The sequence below is a fragment of the Cnephaeus nilssonii genome, assembly GCF_951640355.1.
Source record: "Cnephaeus nilssonii genome assembly, chromosome: 10".
Lineage (NCBI taxonomy): Eukaryota > Metazoa > Chordata > Mammalia > Chiroptera > Vespertilionidae > Cnephaeus > Cnephaeus nilssonii.
In genome coordinates, this window is record NC_137081.1 from 84,835,700 (window position 1) to 84,856,453 (window position 20,754).

A 20,754-nucleotide genomic window follows, 5' to 3' on the forward strand; every position below is an offset into this window, starting at 1 on the left:
GTGACGGCTTGAGGGTCAATTAGCATATTTCCGCTTTATTGTATAGGATTGTTTTTTTCTTGCTACTTTAAAGATTCTCCACTTGTTTTTTTTTTTACCTTTTGACAGTTTAATCATATCATGTGTTAGTGGGATCTCTTTGGGTTCTTCATCGTTGGAACTCTAGGATTCTTGGATCAGGATGTCTTAATTCTTTCCACAGGTTAGGGGAATTTTCAGCTATTATTATTACCTCCCCCTCCTCCTCCTTCTCCTCCTCCTCCTCCCCCTCCTCCTCTTCCTCCTTCCTCCCCCCTTCCCCCCTCCTCCCTCCTCCCCTTTCTCCCCTCCTTCCTCCTCCCTCCTCCTCTTTCTTCCCTCTTTCTTTTTTTCTACTTCTGGGACCCTATGATATGAATTTTGGCCCACTTGATGTTGTGCCATAAGTCCTTTAAGCTATTTCACTACTTTTTAAAAATTTTTATTTTGCTGTTCTGATTCCAGTGTCCTGTCTTCAAGTTCATTGATTTTTTTTCTTCATTTAGTCTGTTGTTCAACCCATCTATTGTATTTTTGAGTTATTATGTTCTTCAGCTCAATGACTTTTATTTGGTACTTTTTAATATTTTCTATCTCTTTGTTAATTCTCATTATGTCCATCTATTCTTTTACTGATCTCGATGAGCATCTTTCTGACTTATTTTGAACTCTCTATTAGGTAAATCACTTCTCTCCATCTTATTAAAGTCTTTCTCTGAGGATTTTCTTGTCCTTTTGTTTGAAACATATTTCTCTATTTCTTCATTTTCCTTGACTCTCCTTGTTAGTTTCTATGCATTAGATGAAACAATCACCTCTCCATTTTGAAGGAAATTAGCCTTATCTTTTCAACCTTCTTCTAGGCCTTTGCTGTTTCTCAAACCTTTGTAATTACTGAAGCAGCCTATTTTTAGTGGCTACTTCCAGAAGTTAAAGGTATGCTAAGACCTGCCATTGTCCTAAAGCGGAAACATTCATTTATCGCCTAGATTCAGGCTAATTGGAATCTAGACCTTCAGGCAGCAGCTTTTAAAGATTGTGAATATACCTCTTTCAGGAGAAAATCAGGAAACAGGTATTCCTGTCTTATTTTCTCTGTACTGACCCCTAGGGTGGGGTATATAATTAAGAACTTGTTTTGTTTGCTGCTTTCCTTTAAACCAGGAACTGATCACTAGACCCACAATATAGAGGGATGTGTCCTCTGGGCAACAGACACAAAAGTCAAGGCTCCCCAACTTTATACAAGCTCCTTTCTCAGAGATACCTCCAAGCCCAGTATAGTGGCAACCAACTTCAGATCACTTTGTAGCTCATACCAGGTGGCTCTGTGCAGGACACTAACAGTGATTGAACATGGTCTATACCAGAGCTCTTCCAAAGTGGCCCCAGAACCAAACCACTTGGTGGTGAGTTTCAGATCACATCAGATACCTAAAGGGCAAACTTGGCAGACACAAGAGCCTCACTAAAGTAAATCCTCTGTGGGTTCAGCCCCTGCACTACAGCTTCTCCTTTGTAGTCATGGCCAGTCCTCACAAGCAATCAGTCTGAGGGTCAATCCTTCCCATTGCCAAGCCAACAGCAATTAAGGCTGAACTACAATAGGAAAGCACACACAAGGGACACACTGGAGCATCCAGCTCAGGTAATTAGGGAGACCACACCACTGGGCCTAAAAGGACACCTACTACATAAGGCCACTCTGCCAGGACCAGGCGATGTAGCAGCTCTATCTAATACACAGAAACAAACATAGGAAGGCAGCAAAAATGAGGAGACAGAGAAACATGTCCCAGTATGAGAACAGAACAAAAGTTAAGAAAAAGAACTAAGAATAGAGACAAGCAATTTAAAACATGCAGAATTCAAAACACTGTTTATAAGGATGAAGATGTCAATAAATTTAGGGAAAAGTAGTGAACTCAGTGAGAACTTCAACAAAGAAATAGGAAACGTAAATATGGAGATAGAAAACATAAAAAAAGAACTAGCCAGAAATGAAGATCCTACATTAGAGGAAATCAATAGGAGATGAAGCAGAGGATCAAATCAGAGATTTGAAGGATAAGGAAGCAGAAAACACCCAATCAGAACAGCAAAAAGAAAAAAAGAATTAAAAAAAAATGAGGATAGTTTAATGGGTCTCTAGCACAACATCAAATATACCAACATATGCATAATAGGGGTATGAGGAGAAGAGGGAAAACAAAGAATTGAAAACCTGCTTGAAGAAATAATGATGGAAAACTGCTCTACCCTGGAGAAAGAAATAGACATACGAGCCCAGGAAGCACAGAGTCCCAAGTAAGATAAACCCAAAGATGCCCACACCAAGACATCTACACTAATAAGAGAGAAACATGCAAATTGACCATCCCTCCGCTACGCTCACCAGCCAGTCAGGAGCGAGTATGCAAATTGACCCAACAAAGATGGCAATTAATTTTCATAGGCAGGCGTGGAGCGAAGACTGAAGACAGCGTAGAAGGAAGCTACAGAAGCGGCGGAGATGAGAGGGAGTGAGGCAGCGGAGGCGGGAGGAAGCGTGGCAGCGGAGATGGGAGTTAGTGAGGCAGTGGAGGCAAAAGGGAGCGAGGCAGTGGAGATGGGAGAGAGCGAGGCAGCGGAGGCGGGAGGGAGCAAGGCAGCCGAGATGGGACAGAGTGAGGCAGGGGAGATGGGAGGGAGCGAGGCAGCGGAGGCAGGAAGGAGCGAGGCAGCGGAGATGGAAGGGAGTGAGGCAGTGCAGATGGGAGGGAGCGAGGCAGCGCAGATGGGAGGGAGCGAGGCAGCGCAGATGGGAGGGAGCGAGGCAGCGGAGACGGGAGGGAGCGAAGCAGCAGAGAAGGGAGCAAAGCCTGCTTTGCTCCCTTCTCTGCTGCTTGGGCTTTGCTCCCTTCTCTGCTGCTTCGCTCTGCCACAGGAAGCCCTATTCTTGTAGAAATAGGCCCAAGGAAACCTTATTCTTGCAGGAATCTTCCTGCAATGGGCCTCTAGTATCATAATTAAAATGCCAAGGCTTAAAGATAGAGAATATCTTAAAAGCAAGAGAAAAGCCACTAGTTACCTACAAGGTAGCTCCCATAAGAATGTCAGCTGATTCCTCAACAGAAATTTTTCATGCTAGAAGGGATATTAGCATGAAATATTCAAAGTGATGCAAAGCAAGGACCAACAAGGAAGGCTATCACTTAGAATTGAAGGACAGATAGAGCTTCTCAGACAAGAAAAAGTCAAAGGAGTTCATTACCACCAAACCAATGTTAAAGGGACTTCTTTAAGAAGAAGGGGAAAAAAGATAAAAAGTATGAATAACAAAATGGCAATAAGTACATACCTGTTGGTAATTATATTAAATATAAATGTATTAAATGCTTCAGTCAAAGAACAGGATAGCTGAATGGCTAAGAAAATAAGATGTGTACATATGCTATGTACAAGACCTGTACAGAATGAAAGTAAAATATATTTAGGAAATTTTAAAAAGCCAAAGTAGCAATACTTCTATCAGACAAAATTGCCTTTAAAACAAAGTCTGTAATAAGAGACAAAGTAGGACCTAGAATTTCACATCTGGGTATTTATCCAAAGAAACCCAACACGCTAATTCAAAAAGACATAATGCATCCCTATGTTCATTACAGCATTGTTTACTATTGCCATGATGTGGAAGCAGCCCAAGTATCCATAAATTGACAAATGGGTAAAGAGGAAGTTATACATATATACAATGGAATACTAGTATTACTTAGCCATAAAAGTATGAAATCTTGCCATCTGCAGCAACATGGTTACACTTAGAGGATATTATGCTAAGTTAAATGTGTCAGACAGAGAACAACAGATGGCATGTGATTTCACTTATATGTGGAATCTAAAACATAAACCAACTAACAAAAACACTCATAAGTACACAGAATACTTTGGGGGTTGCTAGATGGGGAGGGGTTTTGAGGGATGGGCACAAAAGGGAAAGAGATTAAGATGTGCAAATTACCAGTTGTAAAAATAGTCACTAGGATATAAGGTACAGAATAGGGAATCCTATATAATAAAAGCCTAATAGCTAAGTATCTGGTCATCCGGTCAGTCGTTCAACCAATCAAATTGTAATATGCTAATGATATGCTAAGGCTGCTCAACTGCTCACTATGACATGCACTGATCACCAGGGGGCAGACAGTCGACTGGTCATCCAGTCGCTATGATGTGCACTGACCACCAGGGGGCAGATGCTCCAACCGGTAGGTTAGCTTGCTGCTGGAGGTCCAGCCAATCGGGACTGAGCAAGATGGGCCGGATATGACCTCGAGCCCTCCCGTGGTCCCTCCTCAACTGACTAAACTCACTCATCCTTCCCCAGCCCTGATCGTGCACTGGTGAGATCCCTTGGCCTGGCCTGCGCCTTCTTACAATCTGGGACCCCTTGGGGAATGTTGGAGAGCTGGTTATGGCCTGAGGGCAGAATGACCAGTCGCTATGATGTGCACTGACCACCAGGGGGCAGATTCTCAACACAGGAGCTGCCCCCCTGGTGGTCAGTGCGCTCCCACAGGGGGAGCTCCGCTCTGCCTGAAGCTGGGCTCACGGCTGGTGAGCACAGTAGCGGTAGCGGGAGCCTCGCCTGCCTCTGGTAGTGCTAAGAATGTCCGATTTTCAGCTTAGGCCTGCTCCCTGTGGGGTTGCAGTGGTTGTTCAGGGAGGGATTTAGGGTGCCATGAGGCAGCCTCACGCAAGTCCCCGACGCTGCAAGTCCCCACGTCTCTCTCTGAGAGGTCAGCAGTTCAGCCCTCTTGGCATGCTGCGTGTGCAGTCTGGCATCCGGTCGAGCCTTCGGTCATTATGGATGTTATGGATCCTGGGTTTTTATATATTAGGATTATTATTACTTTCTTACTGTGCATAATTTATCAATTAAACTTTATCATTGCCCTGGCCAGCATGTCTCAGTGGATAGTGTCCCCTGTGCACCAAAGAGTCCCACGTTTAATTCCTGGTAAAGGGCATGTACCTGGGTTGCAGGTTCAATCATCATCCCTGACTGGGTTGCATGTGGGAGGCAACCAATTGATGTGTCTCTGACACATTAATGTCTCTCTCTCTCCCCCCACCTCCATCCCTCCCTTTCAGTCTCTCTAAAAATCAATGGGAAAAAATCCTTCAGTGAGGATTAACAAAAATAAATAAATAGACTTTATTATAGACTAGAGGCCCGGTGCATGAAATTCATGCACTGGGGGTGAGGGGGTCCCTCAGCCTGGCCTGCGCCCTCTCGCAGTCTGGGACCCCTTGGGGGATGTCCGCCTGCTGCGGAGTGGGAGAGGCTCCTGCACTGCTGCTGCTCTTGCCAGCCGTGATCCTGGCTTCTGGCTGAGCGACACTCCCTCCGTGGGAGCGCACTGACCACCAGGGGGCAGCTCCTGCGTTGAGGATCTGCCGCCTGGTGGTCAGTGCACGTCATAGCGACTGGTCGTTCCGCTGTTCGGTCAATATGCATATTAGAGTTTTATTATATAGGATATGTATAGGAAAGAACATCTATAATAATAAAAGCATTATATGCTAATTAGACTGGAAGTCCTTCCACACAACCTTCCGGACAAAGCTGGGGCTGCGAGGGAAGCCCGGGTCCAGAGACCAGAGAGAAGACGGTGCCGGCAGATGGGGGAAGGAAGGCCTACTCTTGCACATATTTGTGCATCGGGTGTCTAGTAGTACATGTAGCAGGCTCAGTATTATCTATTGATTCAGGCATCCAATGGGATCTTGGAACATATCCCCTGTGGATTAAGGGGGGTGCCTACTGTAAAAGAGAAAGAAGCTAGACGGAAACGATCACCTATGGTATGATTGTATTCATATGAATGTCCCAATCAGGCAAATTTATAGAGACAGTAAGTAGATTAGTACTTGCTAGAGGCTGTTGGTAGTGCAGTATTGGGACTGACTGCTAATAGAAATGGAATTTATTTGGGGGATGATGCAAATATTCTGACATTTAGTGTTTATGGTTGTACAACGTAATATACTAAAGTGCACTGAAGTGTATACTTTAAAATAGTGAATTTTATATTTTGTGAAATATATCAAGGTCTGTAAAAAAGAATACTTGGTCTGTAGTGATACGCATTTTATAGTTTGATAAATATAGCCAAGTTATCCTACATTGAGGTGGTATAATTTATATTCTCAGAAGCTATGTATGAGTGCTGTTTTCCTCACATTCTTGCCATTGTGGTTTGTCATTAAACGTTTTGATCTTTGCCAGTACTACTATTGAAAAATGATAACCTAATGTAGACTATTATATTTCTCTAATTAGACCAAGAGAGAGTATCCTTTCATATACTGAAAAGCCATTTATATTTCCTTTCCCATGATCTTTCCATTCTTACCTATTGTCTGTTTTTTTATTAGTGTTGGGGTTTCTTTCTTATTGATTTGTAGAACAGTTTTATATGTTATCTTTTTTACCACGTTGTTTTTCTTTCGACATAATGGTGTGTTTTTACTATGAGCACCATCTTTACTGTCTAATAGTGCTCATTATAGCATTGCTCCGTCTTGTTATAAGCCAAAATCCTAAGTCCTATCTCAGTGACGTCATTGATGAGGTCTCTTCAGTTTTCTGGTGCTTATCATTGTACTCCTTCTAAGCTATGTCAGCTTAACACATCTATCTGTAAATGCGTTTGTATATCTGATATTAGAATATTTTGAGGGGAATGCAATGAGGAAGGAAGGGTTTGGATACAATCATTGATCCCAAATTTTGATTTTAGACTAGTATTAAAATGAAAGTAATTTATGACTTTTTTCTCTAAAATGTGAAAAACAAAATCAGTACATTAATACATAGATGTGTGCCCTGGCCATTGTGGCTTGGTTGGTTGGAGCATTGTCCCATACACCAAAAGGTGGCAGGCAAATGCCCAGGTTGCGTGTGCAATCCCTGATCATGGTGCATGTGGGAGGCAAATGATCAATGTTTCTCTCTCACATTGATGTTTCTCTCTCTCTCCCTCCCTTCCTCTCTGTAAAACTTGTTAAAAATGTATTCTCGGTGAGGATTTTTTTTTAGTGTAATGAGAGTATTTAATGTTCCTTGCCTGTTTTTGTAAAATAACTAAGTAAATAGGAGCTTTGTGACATACTTTTGATAGGGTGGTCAGTGAAGATCTTCCTGAGGAGGTTGCATTCAGGCGGAGACACAGGTGTTGAAAGGAGTCAGCCATGGAGAAGCTGGAGAAGGACATTCTGTGCATTAAGGAAACATGGAATGGCATCTTTGAGTAGCAGAAAGGAGGCAATATAGCTGGAGCTTAGTAAATTGGGGTAGAAGAGGTAAAGAGACAGTGCTAAGGGCTTTGTATGCTTCATTGAGAAATGATCAAGCGTATTAAGCAAAGGAGTAACATTATGCTTGAAAAGACTACTATGGCTTCTAGATGGAGGATGAGGGTGGTAAGAAAAGAAACAGGGACAGTAATTAAGAGGCCGTGGCCAGAGCCACAACAGAAATAAGAATGGTGGCAAACTAGATGGAGAAGAATTCTTAAATTCTAGGTATGGTTTAAAGGTAGAGTTAACCCAGCATGGCTCTGTGGTTGAGCGTTGATCTATGAACTAGGAGATCAGGGTTCGATTTCCTGTCAGAGTACCATCCTGGGTTTTGGGCTCAATCCCCTAGGAGGCATGCAGGAGGCAGCTGATCAATGATTCTCTCCCATCATTGATATTTCTATCTCTCATCATTTATATTTCTGTCCCTCTCCTTCCTCTCTGAAATCAATAAAAAATATTTTTTTAAAACCAATAAAGGTTGAATCAGCTGGATTTGATCTGTTGGGTGTTAGGGATAATGGAAAGAAAAAATACAGATTTTCCCATCCAATTGTTACTAAAATCTATTTAAGTACTCTTCATGGAATCAAGTATGGGATGTAAGGATTATAAATAACTAGAGGCCCAATGCACGAAGATTCGTGCAAGAATAGTCCTTCCTTCCCCTGGCTGCTGGCACCGCCTTCACTCCAGCCGGAGCCGCCTTTCTGCCTTCACTCCGGCCCAGAGCCACCTTTCCACCTCTCGCCTTGTCGCATCAATTTGCATATTCCCTCCTTATTGGCTGTGGGTGCCACCATCTTTGTAGCGGAGTTATGGTCAATTTGCATATTCCGTCTTTATTAGATAGGATGATACATAAGCTTATATTTGTGTATTGCTTTGAAAATACTGCCACATCTATAACCTCATTTTGGGTTTTTTAATTTTTTTAAATTGAAACTTGTTGACAGTTCAGATATTTTCTGAGTTCAGTTCATTTTTCTAAAATAGGTCTTAACTGGCATTCAGAAGTATTGAGGCTACTTAAAATTCTCACACACAAAAAGCAGTCCTTCCAAAAACTAAACATTATCCTTTTCAAAATTAGTGTGGTTTTTTTTTTTTTTTGGGGGGGGGGGTGATTTATTTTTTAAGGAATGGGGTAGAAGTTACAAAATTTTTCATAATTTTTTAAAATGTTCCAGACTATTACATAATACAGTTAAATAAACAGAATTCATATTAGTTGCAGTGATTATTAAACATTTTTACTTTTGGAATAGAGGTTATTGCATATGGTATAATTTGATGTAAAATTAAAATAAAAATCTTAAAGCTACCACCTATATATATTCAGTACTTTCTAGCATAATTTTGTTATATATGCTATGATAATCTGTAAGTTAATGACTTTTCCCCTACGAGGCCTTTTCAGAAATTCAGTTTTTAGCATTAATCTTTAAATAGAACAGATTTGCATGAATCAATGTATTAGTTCCTCAAGAAAAAATGAAATCAATCTTATTTATTTTTCAGAGGTGGCTGGATCCAAATAAACCAATAAGGAAGCAGCTAAAGAGTGAGCATACATGTTTACTTCATGTTTTGTCAGTATACTTTATAAAGATGCAGGATTAATATAATCTGATTAATTAGAACTGCTTTTATTAATTCTAGGAGGATCTCCTTACAGTTTGAACTTCAGAGTCAAATTTTTTGTAAGTGACCCCAACAAGTTACAAGAAGAATACACAAGGTGAGTTTATGGAGCATATTTTTCTTGAAAATATTTTCAAAACTATTATAAAATTTTGAAATTAATTAGGCAAAAATAGATTGCCATGCCATAATTCTGAGTTTACTAGCAGCACACAGAATAGGTCATAGATGTTTCAAGAAAACAGTTTACTTCCTTCCTGGATGACAGGGAATGCTTTAGGAGATTGGAACCCCAGGGCCACCCCATCCAGCCACAAGCAGCCTCCTGAGCTACATAAATATTAAGATTTTCCAGTGAAAACTGGTTAAGCAGCTTTGCTGTTACTAATTGAAGTAATCAGATGCTGCTTCAATTTAAGTGGTGCTATATATTGAGAATTGTGCCTGCTTTTTCCCCCCTATAAAAATACTTAAACCTTGAAAAACATGGAGGTTAGGCACATCGACCACCTTTTCAGTAAAAATCTCCGTATAATTCAAGTTGTCCTCCATATTAGCTGATTCCCAACTGCAGATTGAAAATACAAGAATGGCCCAGATGGGTATTTTGATAGTGTATGAAGGTTAGGTAACTGTTTAAGGTATAAATAGTGGGGAATAATCACAGTGTGGTAACTGTCATTATTAAAATAACCTGAAGAATCCTGGCCAGTGTGGCTCGGTTGGGCATGGTCCTATGTATTGAAAGGTCGCCAGTTCCATTTCTGGTCAGCAAACATGCTTGGGTTGCAGACTCCATCCTTGGTAGGGGGTGTTCAGGAGGCAGCCAATCAATGTTCCACTCTCACATTGATGTTTCTCTCTTTCTTTCCCTTCCTGTCTCTCTCTAAAAAATCAATTTAAAAAATCTTTAAGTAACTTGAAGGATAACCATGTGTGTTGCTTGAAAGATAATTAGTAATTCATTAGCAAAATAAGACAGAATAAATATTAGCATATTATACCTTCCATAAAAGTTTCAGATATAAGAATATAGGTCAGTGACTATATTCACAATTATTCTAAAAGACAGGTGACAAATTTAAAATCTGTACCTAAAGCTACCTGTAGATGTTAATGTATCGGTTATCCTTTAGAATACTGAGGTGAAGTAGAAAAACGAAAGACTAAATTAAACACATTTCCCTGCCAATCCTCAGGTGTTTCTGAAGTAGGGTTTTCAGTAGATAAAGTAAGAAAAGTTAGATTCACATCTTTTAGAGTTCTTTTCTGTGTGTTTGTTGTGGGGAAGTGGGGATAGTGGGTTACCTTTTTTATAACAGGAGAACTCAAGAATATATGCTCTGGATTAGGTAGTTCAAACTAATAGTATCCAAGCTAATTTCTATTGAAAAGCAAAATTGTGTTATATGAATACCCTTTAGTTTAATACTATTTGCCCTTAGGTTTTGTTGTTGTTGTTAATTAAAATAACAAGATTTTTAGTATAGTGAAACCTGTTCTTGGATGAACTTAACGGGAGCTACACTGAATTAATGAAAATTGTGATTTATAAAGTATTTTTAAATGCATTTTATTGTTTCCTGGTACATATAACTTGAAATCAAGTAGCAAAGTATTCTATAATACAGGGTGTCCCAAATAATGTATACACACTTTAACAGCTGATAGCTCAATTGATATTTCTTTCTGTGGAAGCAAGTTCCTCCTTGATCCTTCTCGAGGAGCATAGGTCCTTAGACACAGGGTATTAAACGGAGAAGACAAGACACATGGTAGGCATATAGGAGAGACTTTATTGTAGACCCAAGTAGCCATTGCTAACAAGGAGCCATCAGACAAAACAGTTCTTCAAAGTAGCCCAACAAAGCAGCCACGCACCGGCTGGTCAGTAACACATCTTTATACTAACTCAGACAAAAGAGGCTTCTTGCCAAATAGTGACATCAATATTTGGGTTATAGAAAAGTATGCCTGTGCAGTGTGTACAGTAAAGCTGCTGTGTCATTGCCTTTGCACATGCATATGGCAAATTGGCCTTGAACATCTGGCGTACTCTGATTAGGGATCCCACACTTTCTCTCCAGATTTAACCCATTGAAATTAATAATTATTCAAAGTATGTATGCATTTTTTCAGAACATCCTGTATATTTTAGTAATCAGATTTTTAAATGTATAATAAATATTTGTAATTAAAAGATCAATAAGTTTAAATTGGATTTCTAATATATTTGACATTTATGGAGTTGGTTAGCATAAGCAATTAAAATATTGTCAATTATAGCTACATTCATAATTTACTCAAAAAACTGTCTTTGACTTTCTTAACAAAATTTTAATGTGTTGATTTTTTTATAGCTTGTGTTGAAGACATAATCAAAGAATGAATGTGTCTCACTGATAATTAAGTCAAAACATAGTCCTGAAGTAGAAGAATGTAAAATCAAATTTTACAGTAATCGAGGAAGTATTTACTCAGTCCATCAGTCTAGAAAATTATCTTTGTTTCACTTAGAAATAATACATTATTTCAAAAATCCTTTATAATGTATTTATAACTGGCACTATTTGGTAAAATGGGGTAAGTGGCTAGTTTTTATTTTATTACCATAGTGTACATTGTACATCAATGAATCTCTACCCTGATTACAAATTAGAATCGCTTAGGGTAGCTCTTGCTTTGGCCACACCCCCTGGGTACTCTGATTTAATAGATCTCAGATGGGACCTGTGCATAAGCATTACAAGCTTCCCAGTTGACTCAAATATGCCACCAGGTTTAAGAAATACTCCTTTAAAACTTTACTGCTTAGGTAGCTTTAATGCGATGGTCCAGATTAGTAATAAGACACCCTTGGCCACAGTTGCTAATTATAAGGACTAGTATAAGCCCCACAAAACAGGAAATCAGCTATACCTCCTTACCTTGGGATTCCATTTTAGGTTATTGGTAAAAAAAAAGAATGGACTTACAGAGCTTCCAAATGAAACATCATTTACTATTGCTGGCATCATTGGAATTGGAGTTTTCTCAGGAGTTAAGAGAATACAAATGACATCACTTTTCATACCTTTTTAGAGCATGATAAGTGTTTAATTCATGGTATTCATTATTGTCTGGATTAGAAAAGTTAAGGTTATTTTTACAGCTTTTAAAGGTGATTATACTTACCTCAATCATTATTAATCTATTTTAAAGGTCTTGATTGTCTTTTAAAATTAGGCTTGTATTTTCTGTTTAGGGCTCCTGAGATACATATACTAGGCTATGATTCTACTTTCTTTTTACAAATAGAGAAACAAGACCCAGCCAGATTTTTAGTAACTTGCCAAAGATTATAGGCTGGCTTACTTTAGGACTTATAGCTTAGATTTAGCTTATTCTGGTTTCCATTCTGTCAGTCTTTAATGATTAGTATGTAAATAAAATTCAGCAAGCACATAGGTATTATTTGTGTAGTATTCAGAATATTATGTCAAGGATATACATGACCTTTCAGTCCTAACTATAAGGTTGTTTCCACCAGGAACCTTTAACTTTTTTTTTTTTTTATCCTCATCTGAGCATATGTTTCCCATTGAATTTTTAGAGAATGTGGAAGGGAGGGAAGAAAGGGAAGGAAAAAAGGGAGAGGGAAGAAAGCATCAATTGGTTGCCTCCTGCTCTTTCCCCAATTAGGGGATCGAACCTGCAACTGAGGTATTGCCCTTGACCAAGAATTGAACCCAGGGCTGACATTCTAACCTCTGAGCAACCAGCCAGGACCAGGGACCTTTAACTTTTAATTATGAAACTAAGTTGGCTGGTTAGAAATATGTTGTCTTAGATTGAGTAAGCAATATTTGTAATATTATGTATTAAGCCTCAGAGAATTTATTAATATATGAAGCCAAGATGTTTGTGTCAGCTCTTTTTAAAAAAAATTACAATCAATATCTGATTCTGTGAAACCTTAATTACACTCTTTGGTAGTTTGAATGGTCATGGAGCTCTTTAATGACTTTAATCAAACAACTAAAATTTTTAATGATTTTTAACTCTTGGAGTATGTATCCTCTTTTTAGTGAGGTGAAGTAAAAGTCTGTAAATTTCTTATTTAAATATTTACAGCCACAAATTTTGGTCTTCTACGAACATTATACAGCACAGGTGGTTTTGCCCAAGCATTGATACATCTGTCAGGGAATGACTTCACCCACTAGCAGAGACAGGACATCTTGTAAGCAACCCTAGTATTCTTGTTATAGGATACTTACACTTTTTTTTTGTTTTTTTAAGGAAATTGGGTACTTGGCAATTCTAATATTAGATCAATTGTAGGTAAAGGAACTTATGTGGGTTTTTTTGTTTTTGTTTTTTAATCAAAGAGAGCTTTCTTAACTCATATGAAGAGGGAAAGGTGCTTTTCTGCAATCAGTAGCTTCTTGCTGCCATAAGACAATCAGCACACAGGCCTGTTCTTGCAGTTGGCTTCCCATCTCAGCAGGAAGAATGATTTTCTTCTACTGGTCTCTAGTGCATTGTCACTGTCAGCTCTCCTATGTCTGCTGTGCTTCCCAGTATACTTTCTGCATACACCAATCCTCAGAGTATTTCTCTCTAATATTCTCCCTAGGTCATGTAATGCTTAACAAGCATTAGGAATTTTATAACTGATCTAGTGGAAACAAGACTGTTGCAGTATAAAATTTCATTTATCAAAGAATTTTAAAACTTGGATTCATGAATTTATGAAAGCTTATTTTTAAAATATCTTGTGTTAATATGTTTATTATAGAAGTAAATACTTAAATTTTTATTTGTTAATATAAGTATATAGTTTTTAATATCTAAATGCTATAATTCCAGTAAATGCTAACTATCTTTTTTTTTTTTTAAGGTACCAGTATTTTTTGCAAATTAAACAAGACATTCTTACTGGAAGGTGGGCTATTATATATTTTTAGTAATAGGTTTAAGAATACTCTTAGTTCTATAGTAAGTAATACATAATCTTTGCAAACTATCTATTGAAAAATGGTTACATATAATATGAATTCCTTTCATCAAATAAGTTCATTACTTAATAGTTAAAATATAAATCACATGGAAATTTCAAGTGTGACTAGTATATTATAAATTATAGTGCTTTTGAAGTCATTGTGTTTAACTTTGGGCTATGTATTTTCTGTTTTGTTTTATTAGATTGCCCTGTCCTTATAATACTGCTGCCCTTTTGGCTTCATTTGCTGTTCAGTGTAAGTATCAGCCCAGGTTTTTATTTTTTATTGATTTTTTGAGATGGAGGAAGGGGGAGAAAGAGAGATACATTGATCAGTTGCCTCCCATACACACCACAATTGGGGATGGAACCCATAACCCAGGCATGTGCTCATACTGGGAATCAAACCCCATGACCTTCAGGTGCTCTGGACAAAGCTCCAACTAACGTAGCCACACCAGCCAGGTCCAGCAACTTTTGAAACAAATAGCATATAATTACACTAGAGGTCCGGTGCATGAATCAGTGCACTGGTGGGGTCCAATCAGCCCGCCCTGATGGGAGCCAATCGGGGGCGGGGCTGGCCTGGGTGAGGGGCCACAATTGTTCCGGTCATTCTGCCATTCGGTCACTGGGCTTTTATTATATAGGATTAGTCAGCTCAGACAGCCATAACAAAATATCATAAATTTGTGTGGCTTAAACAACAGAAATTTATTTTTCTCACACTTCTGGAGGCTGGAATTTGGGGTCAGGGTACCAGCATAGCATCATCCCATACACCAGAAAGTGGTGGATTGATTGCCAGTCAGGGCACGTGCCCAGGTTGCAGATTCAATACCCAGTCCAGTGAGTGCAGGAAACAACGGAACAATGTTTCTCTCTCCATTCTTCTCTCTGAGATCAATTAAAATGAATGATAACTGAAACCGGTTTGGCTCAGTGGATAGAGCGTCAGCCTGCGGACTCAAGGGTCCCAGGTTCGATTCCGGTCAAGGGCATGTACCTTGGTTGCGGGCACATCCCCAGTAGGGGGTGTGCAAGAGGCAGCTGATCGATGTTTCTAACTCTCTATCCCTCTCTCTTCCTCTCTGTAAAAAATCAATAAAATATATTTTTAAAAATTAAAATGAATGATAAATAAATAATGTTCTATAAGTATGGTTTTAACAGGAAAGACATTAGTGATCTATGAAGTGAAAAATTCGTTATAACACATAAATACAGCATGACCCCATTTTTCAAAAAAATATTTATTGATTTCAGAGGAAGGGAGAGGGAGATTTAGAAACATCAATGATAAGAATCATTGATCAGCTGCCTCCTGCACACCCCCTACTGGGGATCTAGTCCGAAACCTGAGTGGGAATCATATTGTGACTTCCTAGTTCATAGATCGATGCTCAACCATTAAGCCCCACCAGCTGGACCCCATTTTTATCAATACCAGGCACATGAGGTACATTGGCAAGATCTCACTCCTAGATGAAAGTTTGAAATTGCCCAAACTCCTTTGCAGCTAGGTTTCTGGATATGAATTCGTTTCTGCTGATTGGATGCACTTGCACAATATTTTGAAGGCAGAAATGGGGCAGAGGCATCTTCCCGCAGTTTGGGCTGTTTGCTGCTGGTGATCATGTTTGCAGAGATGTGGAGGTTTCCTGCAGCGGAATCCAGGCTGTGCACAGGCAGTTGTGGCAGAGGCAGTGCCCAGTGACCTGTTTTTAGGAACTGGGGGGCACTTGCGGGGGCCGCAGTTTCCCGATCCCTGGGTCACAGCTACACCAGAGTGTTCTAGAATTCAGTTGTGGCTGAGGGGCAGCTCCTCCCTCTGGGCAAGGAGTCTTTCATGGGGGCCCAGCCTAATACCCACTCCTCCAGCTTTCCGATGATTTCCCAAGCACCAATTCCTTGTGCTAAATTCTTTTCTGCCTAAAATAGCAAAGTTCTAAAAACATTTTGGATCCTCTACTTTCAACAACAAAAACAATGCTGCACAGGGTCAGGTCTGAGAAGTGGGTGAGGTGTTGTGGAAGACTCTCTTCTTTGAGTCTCGGCTTCCTTTTCTGTAGAACGGAGACCAAAAATTACCTGTTCTTAGTTACTGAAGACCGTGGCAGCTGTGTTTCCCGAAGATGGCCACAACATTTCCCATTTCTCCTGTGGCCTTGCCACTTTCCGCCACGTCCTCTTTTTTGAAACAGGGCTGACCTCTGATGCGCTGGTAGCCAGTACACTGGTTGCCTGCAGAATTCCAAGGCCAAGCTGCAGCCCCGCCCACTCCACCAGGGTTTCTAGCTCTGGCCCTTCCCACGCCGCTTGGGGTTCTGGCTGGCGTGGGGCCTTGCCCTCCTGGCTTGCTTCCCCTCGGGTCGGTGGCCCAGCACCTTGCTGCACACAATGGCCCACCTGCTGGTGCTGCTGGGCCCAGCAGGCGGGTTAAGAGACCAGGTTGGGCCTCACGCCTCCTGGCTCCTGTGTGCCACCTGCGCCCCGCGGCCCCTATTCCTGCCACTGCTCAGACTGGGGCCAGATGCCCGGGTGCTGTGCGTGGCCCACAGGGACTTCTGTGGCCACCAGGAAAGCTTCCCCAACCAATCCCTGACTCTGGTGCCCTGATCCCGGGTCCACTTCCGCCAAAGGAGAGCTTTGCCTGGGCAGCTGCCCAAGACTGAGCACCTCCAAGGTCCCCAGACCCCAAATTTCTGCCAGCCAAGGAGTTTGGCCTGCTGGCCCCGCCCTGATCGGGGTCCTGGGGGTGATCTGGCCCGGAGCAGGCTGGTTGGCTGCCGTAGTGCATATCATAGCCACTGGTCATTCTGGTTCTCCTGGTCATTCCACTGTAATGGTCGCTGGGTTTTTATATATAAAGGCAGTCCTCGGGTTTCGTCGGACTCGACATACATCATTTCATGGTTACGTCACCATCTCCCATTATAAAAAAAAAAGTTCCGTCATTTCGACGTATGTACATATGTGGTTTATGTTTTTTATTATTTATTTACCACAAGTAAAGGTCAGGAATTGTTATCTTTCTTTTAAATTTTTTTTACTGTTTCACTTCATTACTGCTGTGTATGTGCTCCATGTGAGTGACGTAGGTGCTTATGTAGGTGGGTTCTGACTTACGGCGAAAATCGCGTTATGTCATGCCGTAGGAACAGATCTCTGACATAACCCGAGGACCTACTGTATAGATGGTCTATATTGATAGTACATTGCCTTTAATGTATAAGTTCTTTAGACGTGAGTTGCTGTACAGAAGAAAGTGACTGTAAAGGAAATGTAATGAAACATACACTTAGTTAGCAATTACTTCAGTTCCAGAAAAAAAGTTCTGAAGTTATTTGAAATCTTAAAGAATGTTATATGCATTTTATAACTTGTTTAAATGGTAACAGTAGAAATAGAAATATTTTACTTCCAGAAATATAATGGAATTCATGACTTTGATGATTTGGCTATAAACATTAAAAAATGTGTTTATTAAAGTAAATATTTTTCTTTCATTTATTAGCTGAACTTGGAGACTACAATCAGTCAGAAAACTTGCCAGGCTACCTCTCAGATTATTCTTTCATTCCTAATCAACCTCAAGATTTTGAAAAAGAAATTGCAAAATTACATCAGCAACATACGTAAGGATTTATTTACTTTTCTGCTTATTTGGCAAACTTTTTTGGGGGGTTAATTTTCACCCGAGGATGTTTTTAGAAAGAGGGGAAGGAAGAAGGAGACACAGAGAGAGAAACATCGATGTGAGAGAGAGGCGTTGATTGCTTGCGTCCCACACAAGCCCTGACTGGGCCAGGGTTCGAGCCTTTGACTGGAATTGAATCCAAGACACAGTGCTCTAACCAATGAGCAATCAGCTGAGGCAGTAAATTTCTTAATGGCATCTTTTCTAGACAAATGTTTTAAAATTTTTTAATGTAATTGTTATATTTACTTAATGTAGAACAGTTGCTATTATATAAAATAGTATAATTGTTATAAAGAAATGTGGCTGATCTATTTAAAGGAAAAATCATTGCTTATTTCATATGAGACTTGCTTTCATTTTTATTAAGAACTATAAAGGTGCCCTAACCGGTTTGGCTCAGTGGATAGAGCGTCAGCTTGCGGACTCAAGGGTCCCAGGTTCGACTCTGGTCAAGGGCATGTACCTTGGTTGAGGGCACATCCCCAGTAGGGGGGGTGTGCAGGAGGCAGCTGATTGATGTTTCTCTCTCATCAATGTTTCTAACTCTCTCTCCCTCTCCTTTCCTCTCTGTAAAAAATCAATAAAATATATTTTTAAAAGAACTTATAAAGGTATATGTAAAAGAAATTTACTTGCTATTATATAAAATTGCTAGTTTTCATTATATAATCTTTTTTTTATCCTCACTTGACGATATTTTTTTCTAGTGCTGTTCAGAAAGAGTGGAAGAGAGGGAGGGAGGGAGGAAGTGCGGGAGAGAGGGAGGGAGAGATAGGAAAAAATATGTTGATTTGAGACACATCAACTGGTTACATGTGCCCTGACAGGGAGTGGAGAGAGAACCCGCAATCCAAGCACATGCCCTTGACCAGGAATTGAACCTGCGACCCTCACACTAACCACTAACCACACCAACTAGGCTATAAACTTTTTATTATATAAAGTTTTATATTGTATATAAATATATTAAGGTTGTTTTTATTATATAAAGTTGTTGGAATATATATAAAGTTTTTTTATTATATAAAGTTGCCAGGAATTCTAGAATATTAATCATATGTTCACAATCTACTCAGCAATTCTCTTTCAGTTTTTAACTGTGTAAAGGGACTCTTTTTTTTTTTTTACTAATAATAAGCCAAGAGGAGAAAAAGAACTTTATGTAGTACTTAATTAATAATAAAAAAATAGTCCTTTAAAGATAGTAACAATTTTTCACTCATAACAGTATTCAACTTTGATATTTTGTGAGTCTAATATTGTTACATAATATTTTCAAGAAGAGATCTATTGTTTTGAATAGAAGACATTATTGTTTATTGGGTCAGAGATGAGTTTTGCTTTAACATACCATTCAAATTACTCATGTAGAAGCTAAGGTGGTGTTGCATATTGGCTGAGAGTGTGAACTCAAGCCAGAATTTCTGGATTGGAATTCTGGTAAGGTTACGTACTATCATATAACCTTGGCCAGATGATTCTATGTCTATGTTTCCTCATATGTAAATTGGGAATAATAAAAGTTACCTATCTCTGAAGTTATTGTAAGGATTAAGTTAGTTTATACATAAAGTATTCAAGACAGTGCCTAACACATGGTAAGCACTGAAGAAATATTAGTTGTTATTATATTTACTAGAGGCCTGGTGCACAAAATTTGTGCACGGAGGGGGGCTCTCTCAGCCCAGCCTGCACCCTGTCCAATTGGGACCCCTTCCCTCTCACAATCTGGGACCACTGGCTCCTAACTGCTCACCTGCCTGCCTGCCTGATTGCCCCTAACTGCCTCTGCCTGCCAGCCTGATCACCCCTAACTGCCCTCCCCTGCCAGCCTGGTTTCCCCTAACTGTCTCTGCCTGCCTGATCACCCCTAACTGCCCTCCCCTGCCAGCCTGGTTGCCCCCAACTGCCCTCCCCTCCCAGCCTGATCTCGCCCCCAACTGCCCTCTCCTCCTGGCCTGGTTGTCCCCAACTGTCCTCCCCTGCTGGCCCGATCTCGCTCCCAACGACCCTCCCCTGCCGGCCTGATCTCCTCCCCAATGGCCCTCCCCTGCAGGCCTGATCTCACCCCCAACTGCCCTCTGCTGGCCAATTTGGTTTTGATTGGTCGGTTTCTATGCTAGTCAGCGTCGAAAGCTCCACCTCGTAGGCAGCCATTGGCTCCCCACAGCACCCAGATTTGGTTCTGATTCGTTGGTTTCTTTGCCAGTCAGCGTCAGAAGCTCCGCCTCCTAGGCAGCCATTGGTTCTTCACAGCACCCACATTTGGTTCTGATTGGTCGGTTCCTATGCCAGTTAGTGTCTCTGGGCCTATCAATGGGGCCTGATCAGAAAGGCGGGGCTGATCAGCAGCCCTGTTGGAGGCCTGGAGAGAAATGGAGGCGCAGCTGCTGGCCAGACTGGGAGAGAAAGAGAGAGGCAGTGCTGATCAAAAGCTGCCTTAGAGTCTATGGATCAGTCCCTGTTTCTCTCTTTAGGCCTCTCTCTGGCCCTGATTCGCAGCCCCCTCAGCAGTCAGTGCTGGGGCACTTTGCTTGCAGCAGAAGCAGTCAGCGCTCGGTTGCCGTGGCAACCCAGTGCTGACTGCAGGACTGACTTCCGGTTGGTTGAGCCTTGGTCGTTACTGATCGTTACGACCCAGGGTTTTTATATATTAGGACTATTTTTATCCTTACTAATAATATTTATTTATTACTAGAGGCCTGGCACACAAAATTTGTGCGCAGGTACAGTCCCTGGGCATGGCCTGCGATCAGGGCCATCTTGCCGGTCCCGCCCCCTGCCGCCACCCACCCCCAGTTCCCTGTTCGCCATCAAGTATTTGGAGCCTGCCATCCGGGGGGAGGAACCGAGAGGTCAGCCGTTTCCGCCCACTTGGTGGCCCCGCCCCCGCCGTGGGTTGCCCTCTGTGTGTGGGGCGACTGGTGGGGTGGGGGCCTCGGCTTAGATCCACCCATGTTCCCCACCACCCACCTCTGCTTCCCTGTTCGCCATCAGGCGATCAGAGCCTGCCAGCCAAGAAAAGGGGCCAAAAGATGGTCAGTGTGCCGCATAGTGACTG

The 20,754-nt window shown here is 40.9% G+C and overlaps 1 protein-coding gene across 5 annotated transcripts in view; it reads left to right on the plus strand.

Moving 5' to 3' along the window:
- Positions 1-20,754, plus strand: part of PTPN4 (protein tyrosine phosphatase non-receptor type 4) — a 257,666-nt gene that overhangs the window by 96,266 nt on the left and 140,646 nt on the right. For 4 of the 5 annotated variants that reach the window (XM_079782465.1, XM_079782466.1, XM_079782463.1 and 1 more), the window contains 5 exons: positions 8,884-8,926; positions 9,004-9,103; positions 13,889-13,933; positions 14,194-14,246; positions 17,508-17,628. In XM_079782465.1, coding sequence (XP_079638591.1) covers positions 8,884-8,926; positions 9,004-9,103; positions 13,889-13,933; positions 14,194-14,246; positions 17,508-17,628 — 362 coding nt within the window. The remainder of the gene's footprint in view (positions 1-8,883; positions 8,927-9,003; positions 9,104-13,888; positions 13,934-14,193; positions 14,247-17,507; positions 17,629-20,754) is intronic. The other variant, XM_079782464.1, reaches the window with a different exon arrangement.